Here is a 21,801-nt window from a genome sequence, read left to right on the forward strand (position 1 = left end):
GAGGCCCTTCCCACAACACTGGCCACTGGGGAAAGTCTGGGCTGGCCAATATTTCCCCAATTACATGCTCACACTCTGGGAGGACAGCAACAGCTGAAGCCGACCTCAGCTGATTAGAGCTGAGGGAAGCTACCCAGGTGGGGGCTCATCAGGCTGATTGGGACTGCATCACTAACGGCATTGTTTTAAGCAGGGAAGAGCGGAGAGGAGCGAGAGGGGACGCTTCAGCAGGAGCTGAAGTCGAGTTGGATAGAGGAACGAGGAGCAGAAATACGCAGCAAGAACTACTACCCCGGCCCGGGAGGAATTTAAGTTGTTTTTCCACTGACCCTCTGGTACTTTCTTTTTGGAGAATAAAACTATATTTTTTGGACATTGAGCCTTGAATGTTGTTGCCTTCATCCCAAGGGTTGGCTGAACTCACCTCGACCTAGGCCAGGCGCATCACATATGGTGGAGAATGCGGGCAGTCTGAGCCAACGCTATTCAGTCAAACAACAATTGGAGTAGGCTAAGGCTAAGGCTAATGGAGGGAGCGGTTAATGCCCTCCTACAGGGGCAGACCCAGCTGCAGGCAGCAGTCGTGGAGCTGGTCAGAGGCAGCAGAGCCACCGCACCAAAAAACCGTCCAAAAGATTTGCTCACCAAGCTAACTTGGGAGGACGATGTCGAAGCCTATCTCGAGGTGTTCGAGAGGACAGCACGGAGAGAGGAATGGCCACCAAATGACTGGGGGGGTATCCTAGCACCTTTTCTGCCTGGAGAAGCCCAGAAGGCCTGCCGGGACCTGTCGGTGGGGGAGGCTGCCGACTACCAACGCCTCAAGGCTGCTATCCTGGCACAATATGGTTACAGCCTACAAGCAAAGGCCCAGAGATACCATCAGTGGGCCTACCATCCAAGCCTTCCGGCCCGGGCCCAAGTAGCCCACCTGAGTCGACTCACCCGGAGCTGGCTAATCGAGGGGGAGGGACCACCCCTATTGGAGAGACTGGTGTTGGACAGATGCGTGCGGGCCCTTCCCCAGGAAGCCAAGAGGTACGTGGCGCAACAAGGACTTACCAGCCGGGAAGTGCTAGTGGCCTTACTGGAGAACTTTCAAGTTACCTGTGAAATGATGCGTACGCCCAGGGCAGATCCTCAACGAACGGCCTCGGGGGGTAGCAAGCAGGAGAAGGGAAACTCACAAAGGATGGCCCAACACCGACCGGCCCAGCCCCAGCCACTGGAACAACGTCGACCCGCCATCAACCGGGACGCCCGACGATGTTTTTCCTGTGGTAAGGAGGGCCACTTGTCCTGGAGCTGCCCAGGAAGGGAAGAGAGCATGCCGACAGAGGGGGACGACGACCACCAACTCCGCACATCTCTGTACCTTACCACCTGCTGGGCCCATGAGGAGGTCAAACCGCCCAAATTTCCAATAACAGTGGCTGGGAAGGACACGGAAGCACTGTTGGACTCCGGGAGCACCATCTCACTGGTCCGGCCAGAATTTGTGGAGACCCCCACCGGTGAGCTGGTGGAAGTGTCGTGTGTTCATGGGGATGTAAGGTGCTATCCCACTGCAGAAGTGACCATGCAGACCCCCCGGGGCCCGTGCACGGTAAGAGCAGGGGTGGTCGAGAAGTTGCCAGTACCAGTCCTTGTGGGGAGAGACTGCTCGGTGTTCTCTCACTACTGGGGGGAACACCCCACTCGGGGGAAAAAGAACGCTTCCGGACGGAGAAAAAGGATCAGGAAAAGACGCGGCCCCCAAGCAGCCTGGGCTGCAACCTGTGAAGGAGACAGCCCTACGGGCCCCGAGACATCTCCGGACGAAGGTGCCGAGGACCCAGTGACAGAAGCCACGGCAACGGCTGAGGAGGCCCCCGCGAATCCCGGTTCCAACCCGGAAGAGGAGGATTCAGCTGCGGTCTTCTCAGAGTTCCCCCAGGCAGAGCTGTCACCCTCTACTGGCCCTGGGAAGTTTGGAACCGCACAGCTACTGGACCCAAACCTGAGCCAAGCCTGGAAGGATGTTGTGGAGGTCAAGGGGAGCCGACAGGAGGGGGTGAGTGAAGTTAACCATCCACATTTCATGATTAAGGGGGGATTATTATATAGAGTCGTGAAAGTTGAGAATGAAGTGTGCGAACAGCTGCTGGTCCCCAAGCCCTATGTTTCCAAGGTGCTGTACCTCGCCCACTCCCACATTCTTGGCGCACATTTGGGGGCTGAAAAGACCTATGAAAGGATCCGGAGCCGGTTCTTCTGGCCAGGCATCAAGAGGGCGGTTCAGGACTACTGCCGACACTGTGCCGAGTGTCAAAAAGCCGCCCCAAAGGTAACCTACCGTAACCCACTGATACCGTTACCCATTATTGAAACCCCTTTCAGTAGGATCGCCATGGATATTGTGGGGCCCCTACCAAAGTCCAGCCGAGGCCACCGATATCTCCTCGTTATTTTGGACTACGCCACCCGCTACCCGGAGGCGATCCCCCTACGGGCAGCCACTGGAAAGGCCATTGCTCGGGAGTTGCTCCAGCTCTTCAGCCGGGTAGGGATTGCAGCGGAAATCCTGACGGACCAGGGGACCTGCTTCATGTCGGGTGTGCTAAAAGAGATGTGCAAGCATCTGAAGGTAAGACAGCTGCGGACCTCAGTCTATCACCCACAGACGGATGGGCTGGTCGAAAGGTTTAACCAGACCTTGAAACAGATGCTGCGGAAAATGATTGTTCTGGATGGGAAAAATTGGGACCAGCTGTTACCATACATCCTCTTCGCAGTCCGGGAGGTCCCCCAGAGCTCTACCGGGTTTTCACCGTTTGAGCTGCTGTATGGCCGGAGGCCCCGAGGGATGCTTGACCTGGCTAAGGAGGCCTGGGAGGAGCAACCATCCCACCACAGATCTGTCATCGAGCATGTAGAGACAATGCAGCAACGAATGTCTCAGGTATGGCCCCTGGTTCGAGAACACATGCAACAGGCTCAGCTGGCCCAGTCCAGGTTGTACAACCGAGGGGCCCAGGTCCGAGAATTCCAGCCCGGAGACAAGGTAATGGTCTTAATACCTACGAATGAGTGCAAATTCCTCGCCAAATGGCACGGCCCCTACGAAGTAATTGAGCGGGTCGGCCCCGTGAACTACAAGGTCCGACAGCCAGGCCGACGGAAGGGTGAACAAAAGTATCATATCAACCTGTTGAAACGGTGGTATGAGCCCCATCACCCCCCAGTTCATGTTCTCTCTGCCCAGGTTAAGTCCTCTGTTCAGCCCGAAGTAAAAGTGGGAAGTCAACTATCCCCCCACCAGAGCCAGGAAGTGAGACAGTTGCTGCACCGGAACCGGGACGTCTTTTCAGACACCCCTGGCAGAACGTCAGTCATAGCCCATGACATTGTGACGGAGTCAGGCAAGAAAGTCCGTCTACGACCGTACCGCATCCCTGAGGCCCAACGGGAAACCATCAAGACAGAGGTGAGGAGAATGTTGGAGTTGGGGGTCATCGAGGAGTCCAACAGCTCTTGGTCTAGTCCTATTGTCCTAGTTCCCAAACCTGATACCTCCACACGATTCTGTAATGATTTCCGCAAGTTGAATGAAGTTTCACTGTTGGATGCTTACCCCATGCCCAGAGTTGACGAGCTTCTAGAGAGGTTGGGGCCAGCCCGGTTCATTAGCACCCTAGATCTAACCAAGGGATATTGGCAGGTGCCTTTGACCCCACAAGCCAAGGAGAAGACGGCCTTCTCTACTCCGGAGGGTCTGTTCCAATATATGGTAATGCCATTTGGGGTCCACGGAGCCCCAGCCACCTTTCAGCGCTTGATGGATAAAATCCTACGGCCTCATCAGGCCTATGCCGCAGCCTACTTGGACGATGTGGTGATCCACGGTAGGACCTGGAAGGACCACCTAATTCGGTTGGAAAAGGTACTGGGAGCCCTTAGGGACGCTGGTCTGAAGGCCAAAGCGACCAAGTGTTGTGTGGCGTTGGAGGAGGCGGACTATCTGGGGTACACCGTAGGGCGGGGAAATATAAAGCCCCAAGTGAGGAAGATGGATGCCATCGCAACCTGGCCACAGCCACAGACGAAAAGGCAAGTGAAAACATTTCTGGGGTTGGTGGGATATTACAGACAGTTCATACCAAACTTTGCCACTGTCGCAGCCCCCCTGGACGCCAGCTACAGAAACTGCATTTGAGTCCCTACGGCGGGCCCTCTGTGGGGAACCAGTATTTTTAACTCCAGATTTTTCTAAGCCCTTTCTGTTACAGACAGACGCGTCGGAAATTGGCATTGGGGCGGTCCTGTCCCAGGTCCAGGATGGAGCGGAACACCCCATCACCTACATAAGTCGGAAACTCTTGGATCATGAGAGGAACTACGCAACTGTGGAAAAGGAGTGTCTGGCTGTCAGGTGGGCGATGGAGAAACTGAAATATTACCTTTGGGGCAGGAAATTCATCTTAGTTACGGACCATGCCCCACTAAAATGGATGGCAGTTAACAAGGAGAAAAATGCTCGTGTAACTCGATGGTTTTTGGAACTTCAGAATTTCCAGTTCCAGGTGGAACATCGGGCCGGGAAGCAGCATGGCAATGCAGATGCCTTGTCCAGGAGGGAGGACTCTTTATGGACCGGCGCTCCCTGCAGGGGCTTGGAGCTGGGGAGAGGGGTATGTGGCACACCGGTGCCCCAGCTGGGGGGGAAACTCCCTCATCACCATGGGCAGAGGCCCTTCCCACAACACCGGCCACTGGGGAAAGTCTGGGCTGGCCAATATTTCCCCAATTACATGCTCACACTCTGGGAGGACAGCAACAGCTGAAGCCGACCTCAGCTGATTAGAGCTGAGGGAAGCTACCCAGGTGGGGGCTCATCAGGCTGATTGGGACTGCATCACTAACGGCATTGTTTTAAGCAGGGAAGAGCGGAGAGGAGCGAGAGGGGACGCTTCAGCAGGAGCTGAAGTCGAGTTGGATAGAGGAACGAGGAGCAGAAATACGCAGCAAGAACTACTACCCCGGCCCGGGAGGAATTTAAGTTGTTTTTCCACTGACCCTCTGGTACTTTCTTTTTGGAGAATAAAACTATATTTTTTGGACATTGAGCCTTGAATGTTGTTGCCTTCATCCCAAGGGTTGGCTGAACTCACCTCGACCTAGGCCAGGCGCATCACAATATGTATATATATATATATATATATATATATATATATATATATATATATAGAGAGAGAGAGAGCTGTTCATCAGTATCTGGCAGGTGAACAAACGTACTTTTTCATTTAAACAAACCCTGGCATGTGAAGCGGTAACCAGAGTTACACCAGTAGGTGGCAGCAGAGCGCCATGCAGGTGTCTCTCCAGGTTACGATCTCACCCTCACAGCTCTTCCTACCGACACTATGCAGAGACGGCGGCTGCTCAAAGTTTACACACATGCTAAATGTATGAATGAGTTGAAGATGATGCAAGTGGTGTCTTCATTGTTTCTATTTGAGGATAAAGTGCAGGGATTGGAGATTGTGGCATCTTCGTAGGCACGGCCTATGTCAAGAGGCACAAGAATGTTTATGTGAGGGAAGATAGTCCATCAACGTTAGATGAGTCATGTTTTCGCTGTGCTTTTGTTTTGTTTTTTTCAAGTGTGGCTGTAGGTTTCCATTCACGGAAAACGAAAGTAAAAGCGAACTACGCCAGAACAAAACACTTGCTAACGCCCCATCTGTGAAACTTCAGTCTCGTTTCAAGCTGCGTGGTCAACAACATCTTACAACTTACAGTAAAGCAGAAGCTGGACATCACCGATATACACCTGCAGACCCAAGACAGCAACCCGAGCCAGCTTAATATTTAAAGAACTACAGAGGTGAGGAAACAGCTGAATGATGAGGTGAGTAACTGCTTCTGTATATTGTAGTCTATGAGAACATATTTACTATGATTATGATTGATTAAATGTCATATAATTAAGTCCCAGGGCTCGAAATGTTAACATTATGGATCATTTTTCTTTCTTTCTTTCTTTCTTTCTTTCTGAGCGACTTAGGCTCATCCCTATGTCCCCTCATTTCTATGTAATGTTCCTTCCATTTTTCCTTCCATCAAAATTAGGCCCTATGTTCCGTCAGCACAGGGATGGCCCTTCCCTGCAGTGTATGTAATATGTAGGTATTAGTAGGTAATGTAGGAGTAGTACTATAGTTAGGACTAAGGTTAGGGTTATCACGTTCGTTATGTTATTATTAATCTGAGGGAACATAGATTTGATGGAACATAGTTGATGGAACATGGGGGTGAGGGAACATAGGGTTGAGGGAACGTTGATGGAACATGGGGATGAGGGAACATAGATTTGATGGAGCATAGTTGATGGAACATAGAGTTGATGGAACATGGGGATGAGGGAACATTTACATTTACATTTAGGTCATTTAGCAGACGCTTTTGTCCAAAGCGACTTACAATAAGTACATTTGTCAAGAGAAGGAAACAAAGAAACCACAACGTATCATTGCTGATAAAGTAAGAGCTAAAAATAGAACAAGTGTTAGTTCCTCATCTGAGTAAACTAGTACTTCAAGAGCAACAGTGCTACGATCAGAGTGCTATAGGTAAGGTTTTTTTTTTTTGGGGGGGGGGGGGGGGGGGGTGTTAGTGGGTCATGCTATGTAGAGTCGAGGTGAAGTCTGAACAGGTGAGTCTTGAGCCTTTTTCGGAAAATGGCAAATGACTCAGCTGTCCTGACATTAGTCGGGAGTTCGTTCCACCACTGAGGCGCCAGAACAGAGAAGAGTCTGGACTTTGCTGAGCGACGTTTGTTTGATTTCAGCGATGGTGGTACCAGCCGGCCAGCTGAAGTAGAGGAGCGAAGTGCTCGCTTCGGGGCATGAGGTTTGACCAGTGTTTGAAGGTAGATGGGTGCTGTTCCATTGATGGCCCTGAAGGCCAGTGTCATCGTCTTAAATTGGATGCGTGCTGCAACAGGGAGCCAGTGGAGGTCACGGAGGAGGGGGGTCACATGGGAGAATTTGGATAGATTGAAGATAAGGCGTGCTGCAGCGTTCTGGATACGCTGCAATGGTTTAATCGCAGAGGCCGGGAGTCCGGCCAGGAGAGAGCAGTAGTCAAGGCGGGAGATGACCAGTGCTTGGACCAAGAGTTGCGTTGCATCCTTTGTGAGGAAGGTCCGAATCCTGCGGATATTGTAGAGGGCAAATCTGCAGGATCGGGCCACAGCAGTGATGTTGGGGGTGCAGGATAGTTGGTCATCGAGGATTACACCCAGGTTCCTCGCAGTTGACGATGGCAATACTGTGATGCCCTCGACAGTGACCGACAGGTCCATGCGAGGGCAGTCTTTCCCTGGGATGAAGAGGAGTTCGGTTTTATTCAGGTTTAGCTTGAGGTGATGTGCAGTTGTCCAGACAGAGATGTCAGCCAGACAGTCCGAGATGCGAGTTGCAATGTGAGTGTCAGAGGACGGGGGAAAAGAGAGGAACAGCTGGGTGTCATCTGCGTAGCAATGGTAGGAGAATCCATGCGATGTGATAACAGAACCTAGTGATCTGGTGTAAAGTGAGAACAGAAGCGGTCCTAATACTGAGCCTTGAGGGACACCCGTGTCCAGAGAACAGGGTTTGGACATAGAGCCATTCCATGTGACCTGAAAGGTGCGATTTGTCAGGTATGATGTAAACCAGGTGAGAGCAGAGTCAGTTATGCCAAGTTCAGCCAGAGTGGAGAGGAGGATTTGGTGGTTGACTGTATCGAATGCAGCAGATAGGTCGAGGAGAACGAGAACGGAGGATTGAGATGAGGCTCTGGTGTCTCGCAGGGACTCGGTCACTGTGAGGAGGGCCGTCTCAGTGGAGTGAGCAGTCCTGAATCCTGATTGATTAGGGTCTAGGAGGTTGTTCAGCGAGAGATAGGATGACAGTTGGTTGTAGGCGGCACTTTCCAAGAAGGGAACATAGGGTTGAGGGAACATAGAGTTGATGGGACAAAGGGCTGAGGGAACTGTGATGTTCATGTGATGACTTGTACAACTACGCCACCTGTTGGACACAGCTATAAGCAAGGAAGCGATACAATCAGTCAGTACGCGGTAGCACTCTGTATAAGCAAGCTCGGAAATAAAGCCCATTGAACGCACGTCGTTGTACGCCTGGTGTATGATCCCACAATACAAACATTACATTGGCGACGAGGTGTAAACGGAAACTACAGCTGTGGAAAAAAAAAAAAGAAAAAAAAAAAGGGCGACGGAGAAAAGTCAGATGGACGTGAACAAAGGAGGCTAATGCTAACGGCTAACAAACAACAGCACGTAAGAGGCTTCAAGCATGTCTCTGGCAGCTCATACAGCTCTTCTACCTTTCGACACCGAAACGGATCCAGGCTCTGTTGGACCACGCTGGACCAAATGGGTGCAAAGGTTTGGAAATTATACAACGCCAATGAACATTACAGGAGATGCTAGGCTAAAAGCATTGTTGCTGCACATAGCAGGAGAACGTGTGCATGATATCTATGATACGTTAGCAGCAGACGATGACGATTATGCTGCCACAAAGCAGAAGTTATCTGGCTATTTCTCACCAAAGAAAAACGTTCAGTACCAAGTGTATATCTTCAGAAAGGCTATACAAGAACCAGGAGAAAATCTGGACAGTTATCACACCAGGCTGAGGATGTTGGCTAAAAACTGTGAGTTTGCAGATGTTGATGCAGAGATTAAAACACAAATCATACAGAGCTGTACATCATCCAGGCTACGCAGAAAGGCACTGAGGGAACCTGACCTAACAGTAGAGGAGCTTCTTGACCATGGAAGGACACTGGAACTGTCTGAGGTGCATGCATCTGGCATAGAAAGAGGCACTGCTGCTGCAGTCAACGCACTGGATCAAACAAGGCATCCGAAGAGCAGCAGATGGCCTGAAAAACGTTCCACTTCCAACAAATGCAGAAACTGTGGAGGTAAATATCCCCATGATGGTGAATGCCCAGCTAAAAACAAGGAATGTAGAGCCTGTGGTAAATTAAACCATTTTGCAAGTCAGTGCCGTTCAACATCCAAAGACACCAACTCGAAACGACCACAAAACAAAGCCAGATATGACCCAAAGAAGGTCCATCACGTAACTAAAACTGCAGATGAGCGAACAGAGCATAACTCCTCCAGTAGTGATGATGGCTATGTGTTTGCAGTTGATGCTGACAAGATTTCAGAGTTGCCACAGATAGGGTTGGGTACCGACACTCGGTACAAGTACGTACTCGGGGCGAAAATCAACGGTAGTAACCACCCCGAAATACAATGTGAATTTCGGTGCCTCATTTCGGTATTACCAAATATGCAGCTGCGTAATCGCGCCCTCTGGTGTTCGCAGTTAAAAAAGGCAGCGGCAGTGCACACACCACTGATACCCCTTTTCCACCAACGCGAACCTAGTTCAAGAGCCGGGCCGGTGCCGTGCTGGTTCGCAATTGGTTCAACTAGCGAACCGTTCGAGAACCTGTTTGCGTTTCCACCGGCTAGAGAGCCCAGAGAGCCCAGAGAGCCACGTCATTACGTCACTGTATACGTCTGAGGTTTCCCCGCAGCGCTAATTTCAAGCATAGCAGACATGTCTCTTCAGAAAAAGTGTTTATTTTGGTAAATAATACAATAACAATAAAATACACAAAACACTAAAATCACAAACATTTTTAAAGTGTAGAACAGTGTGTGATCAATAGATCAGAGTGTTTGATGTTTAGTCTGCAGGTTGGACCTCCGTTCAATATCGCCGATGTCCGACAGCTCTACAAACACAGAGAACAGCGGTTTAATCACAAACGTGTCCACGACGCTGTGAACACAGATGTTAAGTGACGTTGGTAGTTGGTAACGTTTAGTGAGCCAACGGCAGTCAGAAAATGGCATGCTAACCTTGTTATTAGCAATATCACGCTAGCTGGCTAGCTAGCCGGTCAGCTTACATTACCCGAGGAAGCAAAGCCACTAGTTGCTGCTGTTACGAACGTAATCACTAGCTTGGTAAACTAAACAGAAATGTGTCGTTGGTTAGCAACGAAGTTAAACATTTTAAAAGTGAAACTTACCGGGAACAGTAACGTTAGTAAAACTCCGCAGCGGCGTATTTTCCCCCGTTGCCTCGAGCGTTAACACCGCCCCCAGCCCCTAACGTAAGCCGGGCCCAGTTCCAGCCCAGCAAGGAGTTGGGGCCGATCGCGAACCAGTTTTTCTGGCCCAGAGCCGGCTCTTTGTCTGTGGAAACAGGAAGAGCTGGTTCGCGATTGGGCACCGGCTCCGAACCGGCCCTCAAAATGCCTCGGTGGAAAAGGGGTATGAGAGGTCAGCTCAGGAATCAGGCCAGAGAGCCTAAGATGTCGAAACAAAAACGCTCTAAAGTGTGGCTATATTTTACCGTAACTTACGGAACATTTAAGTTAATATGTTGTTGTTGGTCAATTTGACCTAGGCCTTTGCCTCAGAAATAATGTGTTTTTTTGTTTTGTTTTATATTTGTATATGAAAGCTTTTAGATTAAAATATTGTTGGTCAATTTGTTCTTGACCTTTGCCTCAAAAATAAAAATAAAAAAAGGAATTTCATCATAAAAACTTGTTTTCTTTTCTTTTAAAGTACCGATTTAAATACCGTTTAGGAACCGGCACCGTTTTGAAAGTATCGATTTGGCACCGGTATCGAAATATACCCTTTCAATACCCAACCCTAGCCACAGACCCAAGTCATGCTGAATGGAAGTAGCATGTCTGTTTTGATTGATTCAGGAGCATCAGCAAACTGTATCAGCGAGATAAGTTTTGATAAACTGATGCCACGTCCACAACTCAGCTCCACCACAACCAAGATACCCATTTCGCTCCAATGTTCCATTGCCCGTGAGTGGTGAGTTCAAGTGCAGTGTGGAGAAAGGACAGAAGATGGCACAATGCACATTCTTTGTCATTAAAGGTGACTGTTTCAATATTCTGAGCTACAAGACATCCAAAGCACTGGGTCTGATTAAGATAGTCACCACAGTGTCATCCACACCACAGTGTCGCACTGTTGCGGATGAGCTGGTCGCAAGCCATCCTGAGCTGTTTCAAGGAATAGGACAACTAAAAGGCTGTCAGGTAAAACTACACATAAACCCTGACATTAAACCTACATGCCAACCACATCGACGAGTGCCATTCCACATCCGCCAGAAGGTGGAGGATGAGCTTCGTAAATTGGAAGCAGATGACATCATCGAAGAAGTCACTGGCCCCACACCATGGGTCTCACCTATTGTTGCGGCTCCCAAGCCTAAAGCCCCAGACAAAGTCAGAATCTGTGTCGACATGCGCCAAGCTAATACAGCCATAGAAAGAGAACGTCACATCACTCCCACCATGGATGATGTGGTGCATGAGTTGAATGGAGCAACTGTGTTCTCCAAATTGGATCTGAGAGCTGGATACCACCAGCTAGAGCTTCATCCAGACAGCAGATATATCACCACATTCACAACTCACCTAGGATTGAGGCGTTACAAACGCCTGAATTTTGGCATATCTTCTGCTGCTGAGGTGTTCCAGAACGCCATATGCCAGTCACTGCAAGGTCTGTGTGGTGTGAAGAACCTCAGCGATGACATCATAGTCTACGGCGCATCCCAGACTGAACATGACGACAACCTCCGAGCACTGTTCAAGAGACTCAAGGAAAGCGGTCTCACACTCAATCGTGAAAAATGTGAGTTTAACAAGTCCAGGCTCGAGTTTTTTGGTTTCATCTTCACTGCAAACTCTGAAGGACAGTCTAACCAGCGAAGCCACTATGGCATACTTCTACCCAAGCAGAGAGACTGAACTGATTGTGGATGCTAGCCCTGTCGGACTGGGTGCAATCCTCTGCCAAAAAGATGAAAAAGGGGTGAAGTACATAATTGCATATGCCAGTCGGTCCCTGAGCGATGTGGAGAGGAGATACTCACAGACAGAAAAGGAAGCCCTGGCCATTGTGTGGAGCTGTGAGCACTTTCACTTGTACATTTATGGTCATCCTTTAACTCTAGTGACTGATCACAAAGCACTAGAAATCATATGGAACAATCCCAGATCAAAGCCACCTGCAAGGATCGAGAGATGGGGACTGAGGCTTCAGCCCTACCACTTCAAGGTGGAATACAGAAAGGGTGCTGACAACCCCGCTGACTATATGTCTCGTCACCCAATTCTGTCTGATAAAATTGAAAGCACACGAGCAGCAAAAGTAGCTGAGGAATATGTGAACTTCATTGTGAACCATGCAACACCCAAAGCCATGACACTCACCGAGATCAAGACGGAGACACTGAAAGACTCAATCCTGCAAGAGGTCAGTGAATGCATCAGACACAACACATGGCACAAAATTGACCAGTCACGACATGCTGACATACTAAAACAGTTCAAACGAGTGAGCGGTGAACTGACAGTGTCACACACATCTGATGTTGTACTGCGGGGCACAAGAATAGTAATTCCCCCTGCCCTACAAGACAAAGTAATACAGCTAGCCCATGAAGGACATCAGGGCATTGTCAAGACTAAAGCACTACTCAGAACCAAGGTATGGTTTCCAGACATTGATCGCCGAGCAGAAGCAGCAGTACACAACTGTCTCGCATGTCAAGCCAACACACCAGTTGCACACGCTGAGCCACTAAAAATGTCAAATCTACCAGAAACACCCTGGCATAGTGTGAGTGCAGACTTCTATGGACCACTTCCAACTGGAGAGTACCTGCTTGTCATCATTGACGAATACACACGCTACCCAGTTGTTGAAAGTGTAAGATCAACTTCAGCTAAAAAGTCATTCCAGTCATGGACAAAGTCTTCTCCATGCTAGGAATTCCTCGTATTTTGAAAACTGACAATGGTCCCCCATTCAATGGTGACCAGTTCTCCCAGTTTGCAGATTATTTAGGATTCCATCACCGCCGGATCACACCACTGTGGCCCCAAGCCAACGCTACAGCTGAGAGATTCATGCGCACGCTGGGCAAAGCTATTCGTGTGGCCAACACCCAAGGAATGCACTGGAAACAGTACCTGAACATCTTCTTGCGTGAGTATAGATCCACACCTCACAGCACAACAGAAAGCTCACCTGCTGAACTGTTATTCCAACGCAAGATGTTCACAAAGATTCCATCATTCACTCACACTGCAAGCAACAGTTCAGATACTGAAGTGAGAGTGAAAGATGACAAGGCCAAGGTCAAGATGAAATCTCATGCAGACGCTCATCGTCATGCAAAACCACACACACTCACTCCAGGTGACACTGTGCTTCATCGTCAGCCCAAACAAAACAAGCTCACCGCACCATACAACAGCAAGCCATACACAGTGACCAAGACCAAAGTCTCCATGGTGACAGCATCCAGAGACGGGCACTCCATCGTCAGGAATTCATCTTTCTTCAAAAAGATAGCTCCAGAACTACTGACCATCCCAATACCTCCTGATGACGACGATCGCGAGTACAGTGATGCCTCTACAACTACAACACCACCGAGGTACCCCACACGACACAACAGGCGTCCTCCCACTTACCTACAGGAATATACTTAGTGTATGGACTGTTGTGCACTTGAAAAAAGGCCTGTTGTGCATTTAAAAATGGACTGTTTCATCTGAGAAGAAGTGTTTGAATTGCACTTTATTATTTGTTTGTTTTTGGGTGTTCATACTTATTTGAATGAGTCAGGTATTTTGAAACAGGTTTACCATATTTGAAGAATGAGTATGATGTTCTTTTGAGACATTGATAATGTGTGTGATGTTCTGTTGTATTTCCACATGAATGTGATGTCCAATACTTGGGGTTTGAATCTTTAACATGTAAGCTAAATGTTTATTTGTTTGCACTTGTACAACTACGCCACCTGTTGGACACAGCTATAAGCAAGGAAGCGATACAATCAGTCAGTACGCGGTAGCACTCTGTATAAGCAAGCTCGGAAATAAAGCCCATTGAACGCACGTCGTTGTACGCCTGGTGTATGATCCCACAATACAAACATTACAGGAACAACAACAAGCAACTTACAAATAGAAAAACATCCTTCCCTCTGTATTTCCGTTGCACACATTCAATGCTCTGTCTCAGAATGAGAAAGGAGTTTATTGCCAAGTACTTTTTCACATTTAAGGAATTTCTCTGTGTACAGTGCACACAATAATTACAAAGAACAAACAATAAAGCAAAGTACTGTTTACATTTTTTTTTCATATTCTCCATCAGTGTTGCTCAGAGTCAAAAAACACTGGAGTCCAAACTGGAGGCCCTGCAGTGCCACTTCACCTGGGATCTGGAGCCCGGCAGGTCCTATCTCTTGCGTCTCAGGGACCAGCTGGAGGACATCGGCACGGAGGAGGGAAACAAGTGGCTGGGTCCCATTTACAACCTGCGAGGGTTCATTCAGTACAAGCTGGGGTTCACTGAAGACGCCCAGAGTTCCTTCAACAAGGCTGCAGAGGCCTTCCGCCAGATGAGAAACGCAGATGATGGCTCGTGGTTAGTGGTGAACTACGGGAACCTGGCTTGGCTGCACCATCGCCTGGGAGACCAAACAGAGAGCGAGGCTTACCTGTCAAAGGTCAACGCCCTGATGAGTAAATACCCATCTCCAGCCCAGGAGGAGCTCCATGCGGAGATCTACGCTGAAAAGGCCTGGACCCTGATGAAGTTCAGCAGAGAGAAAAGGCTGCTGGCTGGAGATTACTTCCAGAGAGCCATCAGGATGCAGCCGGACATGGTGGAGTGGAACACCAGCCATGTCCTAGTGTTAGCCAGTGTTTTCAAACACAGCAACACAGGGGTGGAGGCTGACATCTTGGAGAAAATGAGAATGGCTAAGGAAAAGGATCCAGAGAACTTGTACATCGCCGTTAAGTACGTTGAGCAATGTGCTAAGAAAGGAGAAAGAATTGAAGATGAGACACATGAGTTAGCCAGAAAGGTTTTGAGAAATCCTGTCAGCAGCTACAGTGGTGTACAGGGGTTACTAAGGGTTTACGGAAAATATGTGTCTATTGATGAGGCCATTGATTTGGCAGAGGAGGCTCTGGAAAACCATCCAGATGAGCGTTATCTGAAGAGATGTGTTGCACTCTGCTATAAATGGAAGATTATTTTTTTCAGGGACAGTCGCCCAAAGCAAAGTGAGATAGACAGAGCAGTCAGCCTCCTTAAAGAGGTGATTTCTCTTTACCCACATTCTTCACTTCTGAAGGAAATAGATCTGTCAAATATATACGCAAAGTCCAATCACGACCAGGCTAAAGCTGAGCAGATATACCAGGAACTGCTAGAACGTGAGCTTGAACCTGCAGAAAAACAGATGCTTTACAACAAATACGCAGCATATTTATACTTTGACCGACAAGATTTCAACAGGTCGATACAATATCACATGAAGGCAGCAGCGATACCGGAACAATCCTTCCGTGGAAACAGTATTAAAGTTCTGAGGCAGATTAAAGATAGACGCGGGAACCAAATGTGGAGAGAAATAGAGGAGTTTCTGGAAAACCTACAAGAGCCTTAGTGTTTGTAACAGCAGGTTCTAAATGTAGAAATGATAACGGTAGTGCATTACCTTAAAAATGTGTACATACTAATGGATCTGTATCCTTTACAGACTGGTTTCAACAAGTAATCATGACTTTACACTTCAGTAGATTATGGAAGAGAAATGCTTAAAAAAAAAAATACAGGGTCGCCTAAAAAGTTGGAATGATTTGCAAATGTCTTGTCTTTTATAACACCAAACAAATGTTATGCATGAATTCCTTTCACCTGGGTAATTGGGACATAATGCAATCATTGCACCGGGTCAAAGGTGATTACTGATGCATTTAAATAGGAATAAACAGAGGATTGTGTCTGAAAACAAAATATTCCAACTTCATGGGCAACAGTGTATATACATGCATACATTTGTCTGTAGTCATTTACTCTATTATATCTTTTAATAATGCTGGTCCTTTAAATAATATCTGCTGTGGACATGTTCAGATGTGAGTACTATAATCATCACATGATTTATGAGAATAGATTTTTATCAGGTGATGTTTGTAATTTGCAAGGTCTCTCTCATCGTCTAGTGCTTATCCGTGTCGGGCAGCAGCTTTTGCAAGGTGTTTATTTTATTCCTGTTGTGTTCATGTTTCCCCCTAATGATTGTTTTATGTCTATATAAGAACATAATTCATTATATGAAATTTGCTTTGCAAGCCTCAGAGTAGTGAAATATAAACCACCGATGGAGCCTTTAACCTGTTAATTACTGCCAGTTGAACCTGATTGTATGTATAAAAGTATGTTAAGCTGTGTCTCAGATGTACACGATAGCCTACTAATACTATTAAAGATGCTTTATGTACATTAAGAACTCTTTAAGCTTTGTTTTTGTGGTTACACAGGGTGTTAATAACATTCATGGTTCCATATTGTGATGTTTAAAATGTGATGTTTATTTCTTTTTACAAGAATAAGTATTCATCTTGGTATAGCATGACCCAAGAAATGGTCGGGTGGTGCAGAAACCAGAAACTCCCGACTCAGAACATGTAACATAAGATCATAGTTGGTGTTGATCTTTTCATGACCAACACAAAGAATAATAAGTATATTCCGAGTATGAAAGGCTGAACCACTAATTCAACCCCAGTTAAGATTACTTCATTACCCCCTACTCTTTGTAATAAAATCCCAGGAGCATCGATCATGTGTGGTTTGTTCTTCTCGTCATCGGATACCAAACAAACTTCAAAAAGCACACGACAAATTAATCAGGGTATTTATTTATGACAAATGTCAGGTCAGTGAGTAAAACATACATTAACACATTTTCTACATTTGCATGGATCCATAATAATCAATAATGGCCAGAATTATGTGAAAACAGTACTATTAGATTTTAGAACCACAGAATGAGACTGGAAGGCTGCAGATGGAGTGAGCGATGAGATACTGTACATACACACTGCAGAAACCTGAGGGCTTTACATTGTATAATCTTACAGACAGGTCAGTGGTCCAACATCTCAAATAGAAATTACTTGATGGCTTGTCATTTATATATATATATATATATATATATATATATATATATATATAGAGAGAGAGAGAGAGAGAGAGAGAGAGAGAGAGAGAGAGAGAGAGAGAGAGAGAGAGAGAGAGAGCTGTTCATCAGTATCTGGCAGGTGAGCAGGTGAACAAACGTACTTTTTCATTTAAACAAACCATGGCACGTGAAGCGGTAACCAGAGAGTTACACCAGTAGGTGGAAGCAGAGCGCAATGCAGGTGTCTCTCCAGGTTACGATCTCACCGTCACAGCTCTTCTTACCGACACTATGCAGGGACGGCGGCTGCTCAAAGTTTACACACCCAACATGCTGAATGTATGAATGAGTTGAAGATGATGCAAGTGGTGTCTTCATTGTTTCTATTTGAGGATGAAGTGCAGGGATTGAAGATTGTGGCATCTTCGTAGGCTCGGCCTATCTCAAGAGGCACAAGAATGTTTATGTGAGGGAAGATAGTCCATCAACGTTTGATGAGTCATGTTTTCGCTGTGCTTTGTTTTGTTTTTTTCAAGTGTGGCTGTAGGTTTCCATTCATGGAAAACGAAAGTCAAAGCGCACTACGCCAGAACAAAACTACTTGCTAACGCCCCATCTGGGAAACTTCAGTCTCGTTTCAAGCTGCGTGGTCAACAACATCTTACAACTTACAGTAAAGGAGAAGCTGGACATCACCGATATACACCTGCAGACCCAAGAAAGCAACCCGAGTCAACTTAATATTTAAAGAACTACCGAGGTGAGGAAACAGCTGAATGATGAGGTGAGTAACTGCTTCTGTATATTGTAGTCTAAGAGAACATATTTACTATGATTATGATTTATTAAATGTCATATAATTAAGTCCCAGGGCTCGAAATGTTAACATTATGGATAATTTCTTTCTTTCTGTCTTTCTTTCTTTTTTTCTTCTTTCTTTCTTTCTTTCTTTCTTTCTGGGCAACTTAGGCTCATCCCTATGTCCCCTCATTTCTATGAAATGTTCCTTCCATTTTTCCTTCCATCAAAATTAGGCCCTATGTTCCCTCAGCACAGGGATGGCCCTTCCCTGCAGTGTATGTAATACGTAGGTATTGGTAGGTAATGTAGGAGTAGTACTATAGTTAGGACTAAGGTTAGGTTTATCAAGTTCGTTATGTTATTATTAATCTGAGGGAACATAGATTTGATGGAACATGGGGGTGAGGGAACATAGGGTTGAGGGAACATTTATGGAACATGGGAATGAGGGAACATAGGGTTGAGGGAACGTAGAGTTGATGGAACATGGGAATGAGGGAACATAGGGTTGATGGAACATAGAGTTGATGGAACATGGGAATGAGGGAACATAGGGTTGAGGGAACATAGAGTTGATGGAACATAGAGTTCATGGAACATGGGAATGAGGGAACATAGGGTTGAGGGAACATTTATGGAACATGGGACTGAGGGAACATAGGGTTGAGGGAACATTTATGGAACTTGGGGATGAGGGAACATAGGGTTGAGGGAACATAGAGTTGATGGGACAAAGGGCTGAAAAACATCCTTCCCCCGTATTTCCGTTGCACACATTTAATGTTCTGTCTCAGAATGCGAAAGGAGTTTATTGCCAAGTACTTTTTCACATTCAAGGAATTTGTCTTAATGTACAGTGCACACAATAATTAAAAAGAACAAACAATAAAACAAAGTACTGTTTAAATATTTTTTTCATATTTTCCATCAGTGTTGCTCAGAGTCAAACAACACTGGAGTCCAAACTGGAGGCCCTGCAGTGCCACTTCACCTGGGATCTGGAGCCTGGCAGGTCCAAACTCTTGCGTCTTAGGGATCAGCTGGAGGACATCGGCACAGAGGAGGGAAACAAGTGGCTGGGTCCTATTTACAACCTGCGAGGGTTCATTCAGTACAAGCTGGGGTTCACTGAAGACGCCCAGAGTTCCTTCAACAAGGCTGCAGAGGCCTTCCGCCAGATGAGAAACGCAGATGATGGCTCGTGGTTAGTGGTGAACTACGGGAACCTGGCTTGGCTGCACCATCGCCTGGGAGACCAAACAGAGAGCGAGGCTTACCTGTCAAAGGTCAATGCCCTGATGAGTAAATACCCATCTCCAGCCCAGGACGAGCTCCATGCGGAGATCTGCGCTGAAAAGGCCTGGACCCTGATGAAGTTCAGCAGAGAGAAAAAGCTGCTGGCTGGAGATTACTTCCAGAGAGCCATCAGGATGCAGCCGGACATGGTGGAGTGGAACACCAGCCACGTCATAGGGTTGGAGAATGCTCTTACACACAGCAACATAGGGGTGGAGGCTGACATCTTAGAGAAAATGAGAATGGCTAAGGAAAAGGATCAAGAGAACTTGTACATCGCCGTTAAGTACGTTGAGCAATGTGCTAAGAAAGGAGAAAAAATTGAAGATGAGACACATGAGTTAGCCAGAAAGGTTTTGAGAAATCCTGTCAGCAGCTACAGTGGTGTACAGGGGTTACTAAGGGTTTACGGAAAATATGTGTCTATTGATGAGGCCATTGATTTGGCAGAGGAGGCTCTGGAAAACCATCCAGATGAGCGTTATCTGAAGAGGTGTGTTGCACTCTGCTATAAATGGAAGATCATTTTTTCCAAGAACAGTCCACCAAAGCAAAGTGAGATAGACAGAGCAGTCAGCCTCCTTAAAGAGGTGATTTCTCTTTACCCACATTCTTCACTTCTGAAGGAAATAGATCTGGCAAATATATATGCAAAGTCCAATCACGACCAGGCTGAAGCTGAGCAGATATACCAGGAACTGCTAGAACGTGAGCTTGAACCTGCAGACAAACAGATGCTTTACAACAACTACGCAAAATATTTATACTTTGACCGACAAGATTTCAACAGGTCGATACAATATCACATGAAGGCAGCAGCGATACCGGAACAATCCTTTCGTGGAAACAGCATTAATGTTCTGAGGCAGATTAAAGATAGACGCAGGAACCGAATGTGGAGAGAAATAGAGGAGTTTCTGGAAAACCTGCAAGAGCCATAGTGTTTGTAACAGCAGGTTCTAAATGCAGAAATGATAACGGTAGTGCATTACCTTAAAAATGTGTACATACTTATTGATCTGTATCCTTTACAGACTGGTTCCAACAAGTAATCATGACTTTACACTTCAGTAGATTATGGAGGAGAAATGCTTAAAAAAAACATACAGGGTCGCCTAAAAAGTTGGAATGATTTGCAAATGTCTTGTCTTTTATAGCACCAAACAAAAGTTCTGCATTAATTCATTTCACCTGGGTAATTGGGACACATAATGCAATCATTGCACCTGGTCAAAGGTGATTACTGATGCATTTAAATAGGAATAAACAGAGGATTGTGTCTGAAAACAAAATAATCCAACTTCATGGGCAACAGTGTATATACATGCATACATTTGTCTGCAGTCATATACTCTATTATATCTTTTAATAACGCTGGTCCTTTAAATAATATCTGCTGTGTCGGGCAGCAGCTTTTGTAAGATGTTTATTTTATTCCTGTTGTGTTCATGTTTCCCCCTAATGATTGTGTTTTATGTCTATATAAGAACATAATTCATGATATGAAATTTGCTTTGCAAGCCTCAGAGTAGTGAAATATAAACCACTGATGGAGCCTTTAACCTGTTAATTATTGCCAGTTTGATTGTATGTATAAAAGTATGTTAAGCTGTGTCTCAGATGTACATGATAGCCTACTAATACTATTAAAGATGCTTTATGTACATTAAGAACTCTTTAAGCTTTGTTTTTGTGGTTACACAGGGTGATAATAACATTCATGACCCAAGAAATGGTCGGGTGGTGCAGAAGCCAATAACTCCCGACTCAGAACATGTAACATAAGATCATAGTTGGTGATGATCTTTTCATGACCAACACAAAGAATAATAAGTATATTCCGAGTATGAAAGGCTGAACCAATAATTCAACCCCAGTTAAGATTACTTCATTACCCCCTACTCTTTGTAATAAATTCCAGGAGCATCGATCATGTGTGGTTTGTTCTTGTCGTCAACGGATACCAAACAAACTTCAAAAAGTACACGACAAATGAATCAGGGTATTTATTTATGACAAATGTCAGGTCAGAGTGTGAAACATACATTAACACATTTTCTACATTTACATGGATCCATAATAATCAATAATGGCCAGAATTATGTGAAAACAGTATTATTAGATTTTAGAACCACAGAATGAGACTGGAAGGCTGCAGATGGAGTGAGCGATGAGATACTGTACATACATACACACTGCAGAAACCTGAGGGCTTTACAATGTATTATCTTACAGACAGGTCAGTGGTCCAACATCTCAAATAGAAATTACTTGATGGCTTGTCATATATATATATATAAATATGAAATATTTGAATGGGTTAACGGTTAAAACACACCGCAAAATACACTGAAAGTATATATATATATATATATATAGAGAGAGAGAGAGAGAGAGAGAGAGAGAGCTGTTCAGCAGTATCTGGCAGGTGAGCAGGTGAACAAACGTACTTTTTCATTTAAACAAACCATGGCATGTGAAGCTGTAACCAGAGAGATACACCAGTAGGTGGCAGCAGAGCGCCATGCAGGTGTCTCTCCAGGTTACGATCTCACCCTCACAGCTCTTCGTACCGACACTATGC

The 21,801-nt window shown here is 46.2% G+C and overlaps 2 protein-coding genes across 3 annotated transcripts; both read left to right on the top strand.

The window, feature by feature from the left end:
• The first annotated feature begins 5,456 nt into the window (after positions 1-5,456).
• LOC311014775 (interferon-induced protein with tetratricopeptide repeats 1-like) lies at positions 5,457-16,743 on the top strand. Of its 2 annotated transcripts, none has more exons than XM_084011579.1 (2): positions 5,457-5,890; positions 14,294-16,743. In XM_084011579.1, the coding sequence occupies exons 1-2, from the start codon at positions 5,883-5,885 to the stop codon at positions 15,597-15,599; spliced, it is 1,314 nt and encodes a 437-aa protein (XP_083867705.1). In that variant the 5' UTR covers positions 5,457-5,882; the 3' UTR covers positions 15,600-16,743. The 2 variants fall into 2 exon arrangements, with proteins under 2 accessions (XP_083867705.1, XP_083867706.1); XM_084011580.1 differs by having other exon boundaries at positions 5,457-5,866.
• A 938-nt stretch (positions 16,744-17,681) lies between these two features.
• LOC311014776 (interferon-induced protein with tetratricopeptide repeats 1-like) lies at positions 17,682-21,051 on the top strand. The gene is made up of 2 exons (XM_084011581.1): positions 17,682-17,904; positions 18,853-21,051. The coding sequence occupies exons 1-2, from the start codon at positions 17,897-17,899 to the stop codon at positions 20,156-20,158; spliced, it is 1,314 nt and encodes a 437-aa protein (XP_083867707.1). The 5' UTR covers positions 17,682-17,896; the 3' UTR covers positions 20,159-21,051.
• The last annotated feature ends 750 nt before the right edge of the window (positions 21,052-21,801 follow it).

This window comes from Eutrigla gurnardus (assembly GCF_963514095.1).
Source record: "Eutrigla gurnardus genome assembly, chromosome: 6".
Taxonomy (NCBI): Eukaryota; Metazoa; Chordata; class Actinopteri; order Perciformes; family Triglidae; genus Eutrigla; species Eutrigla gurnardus.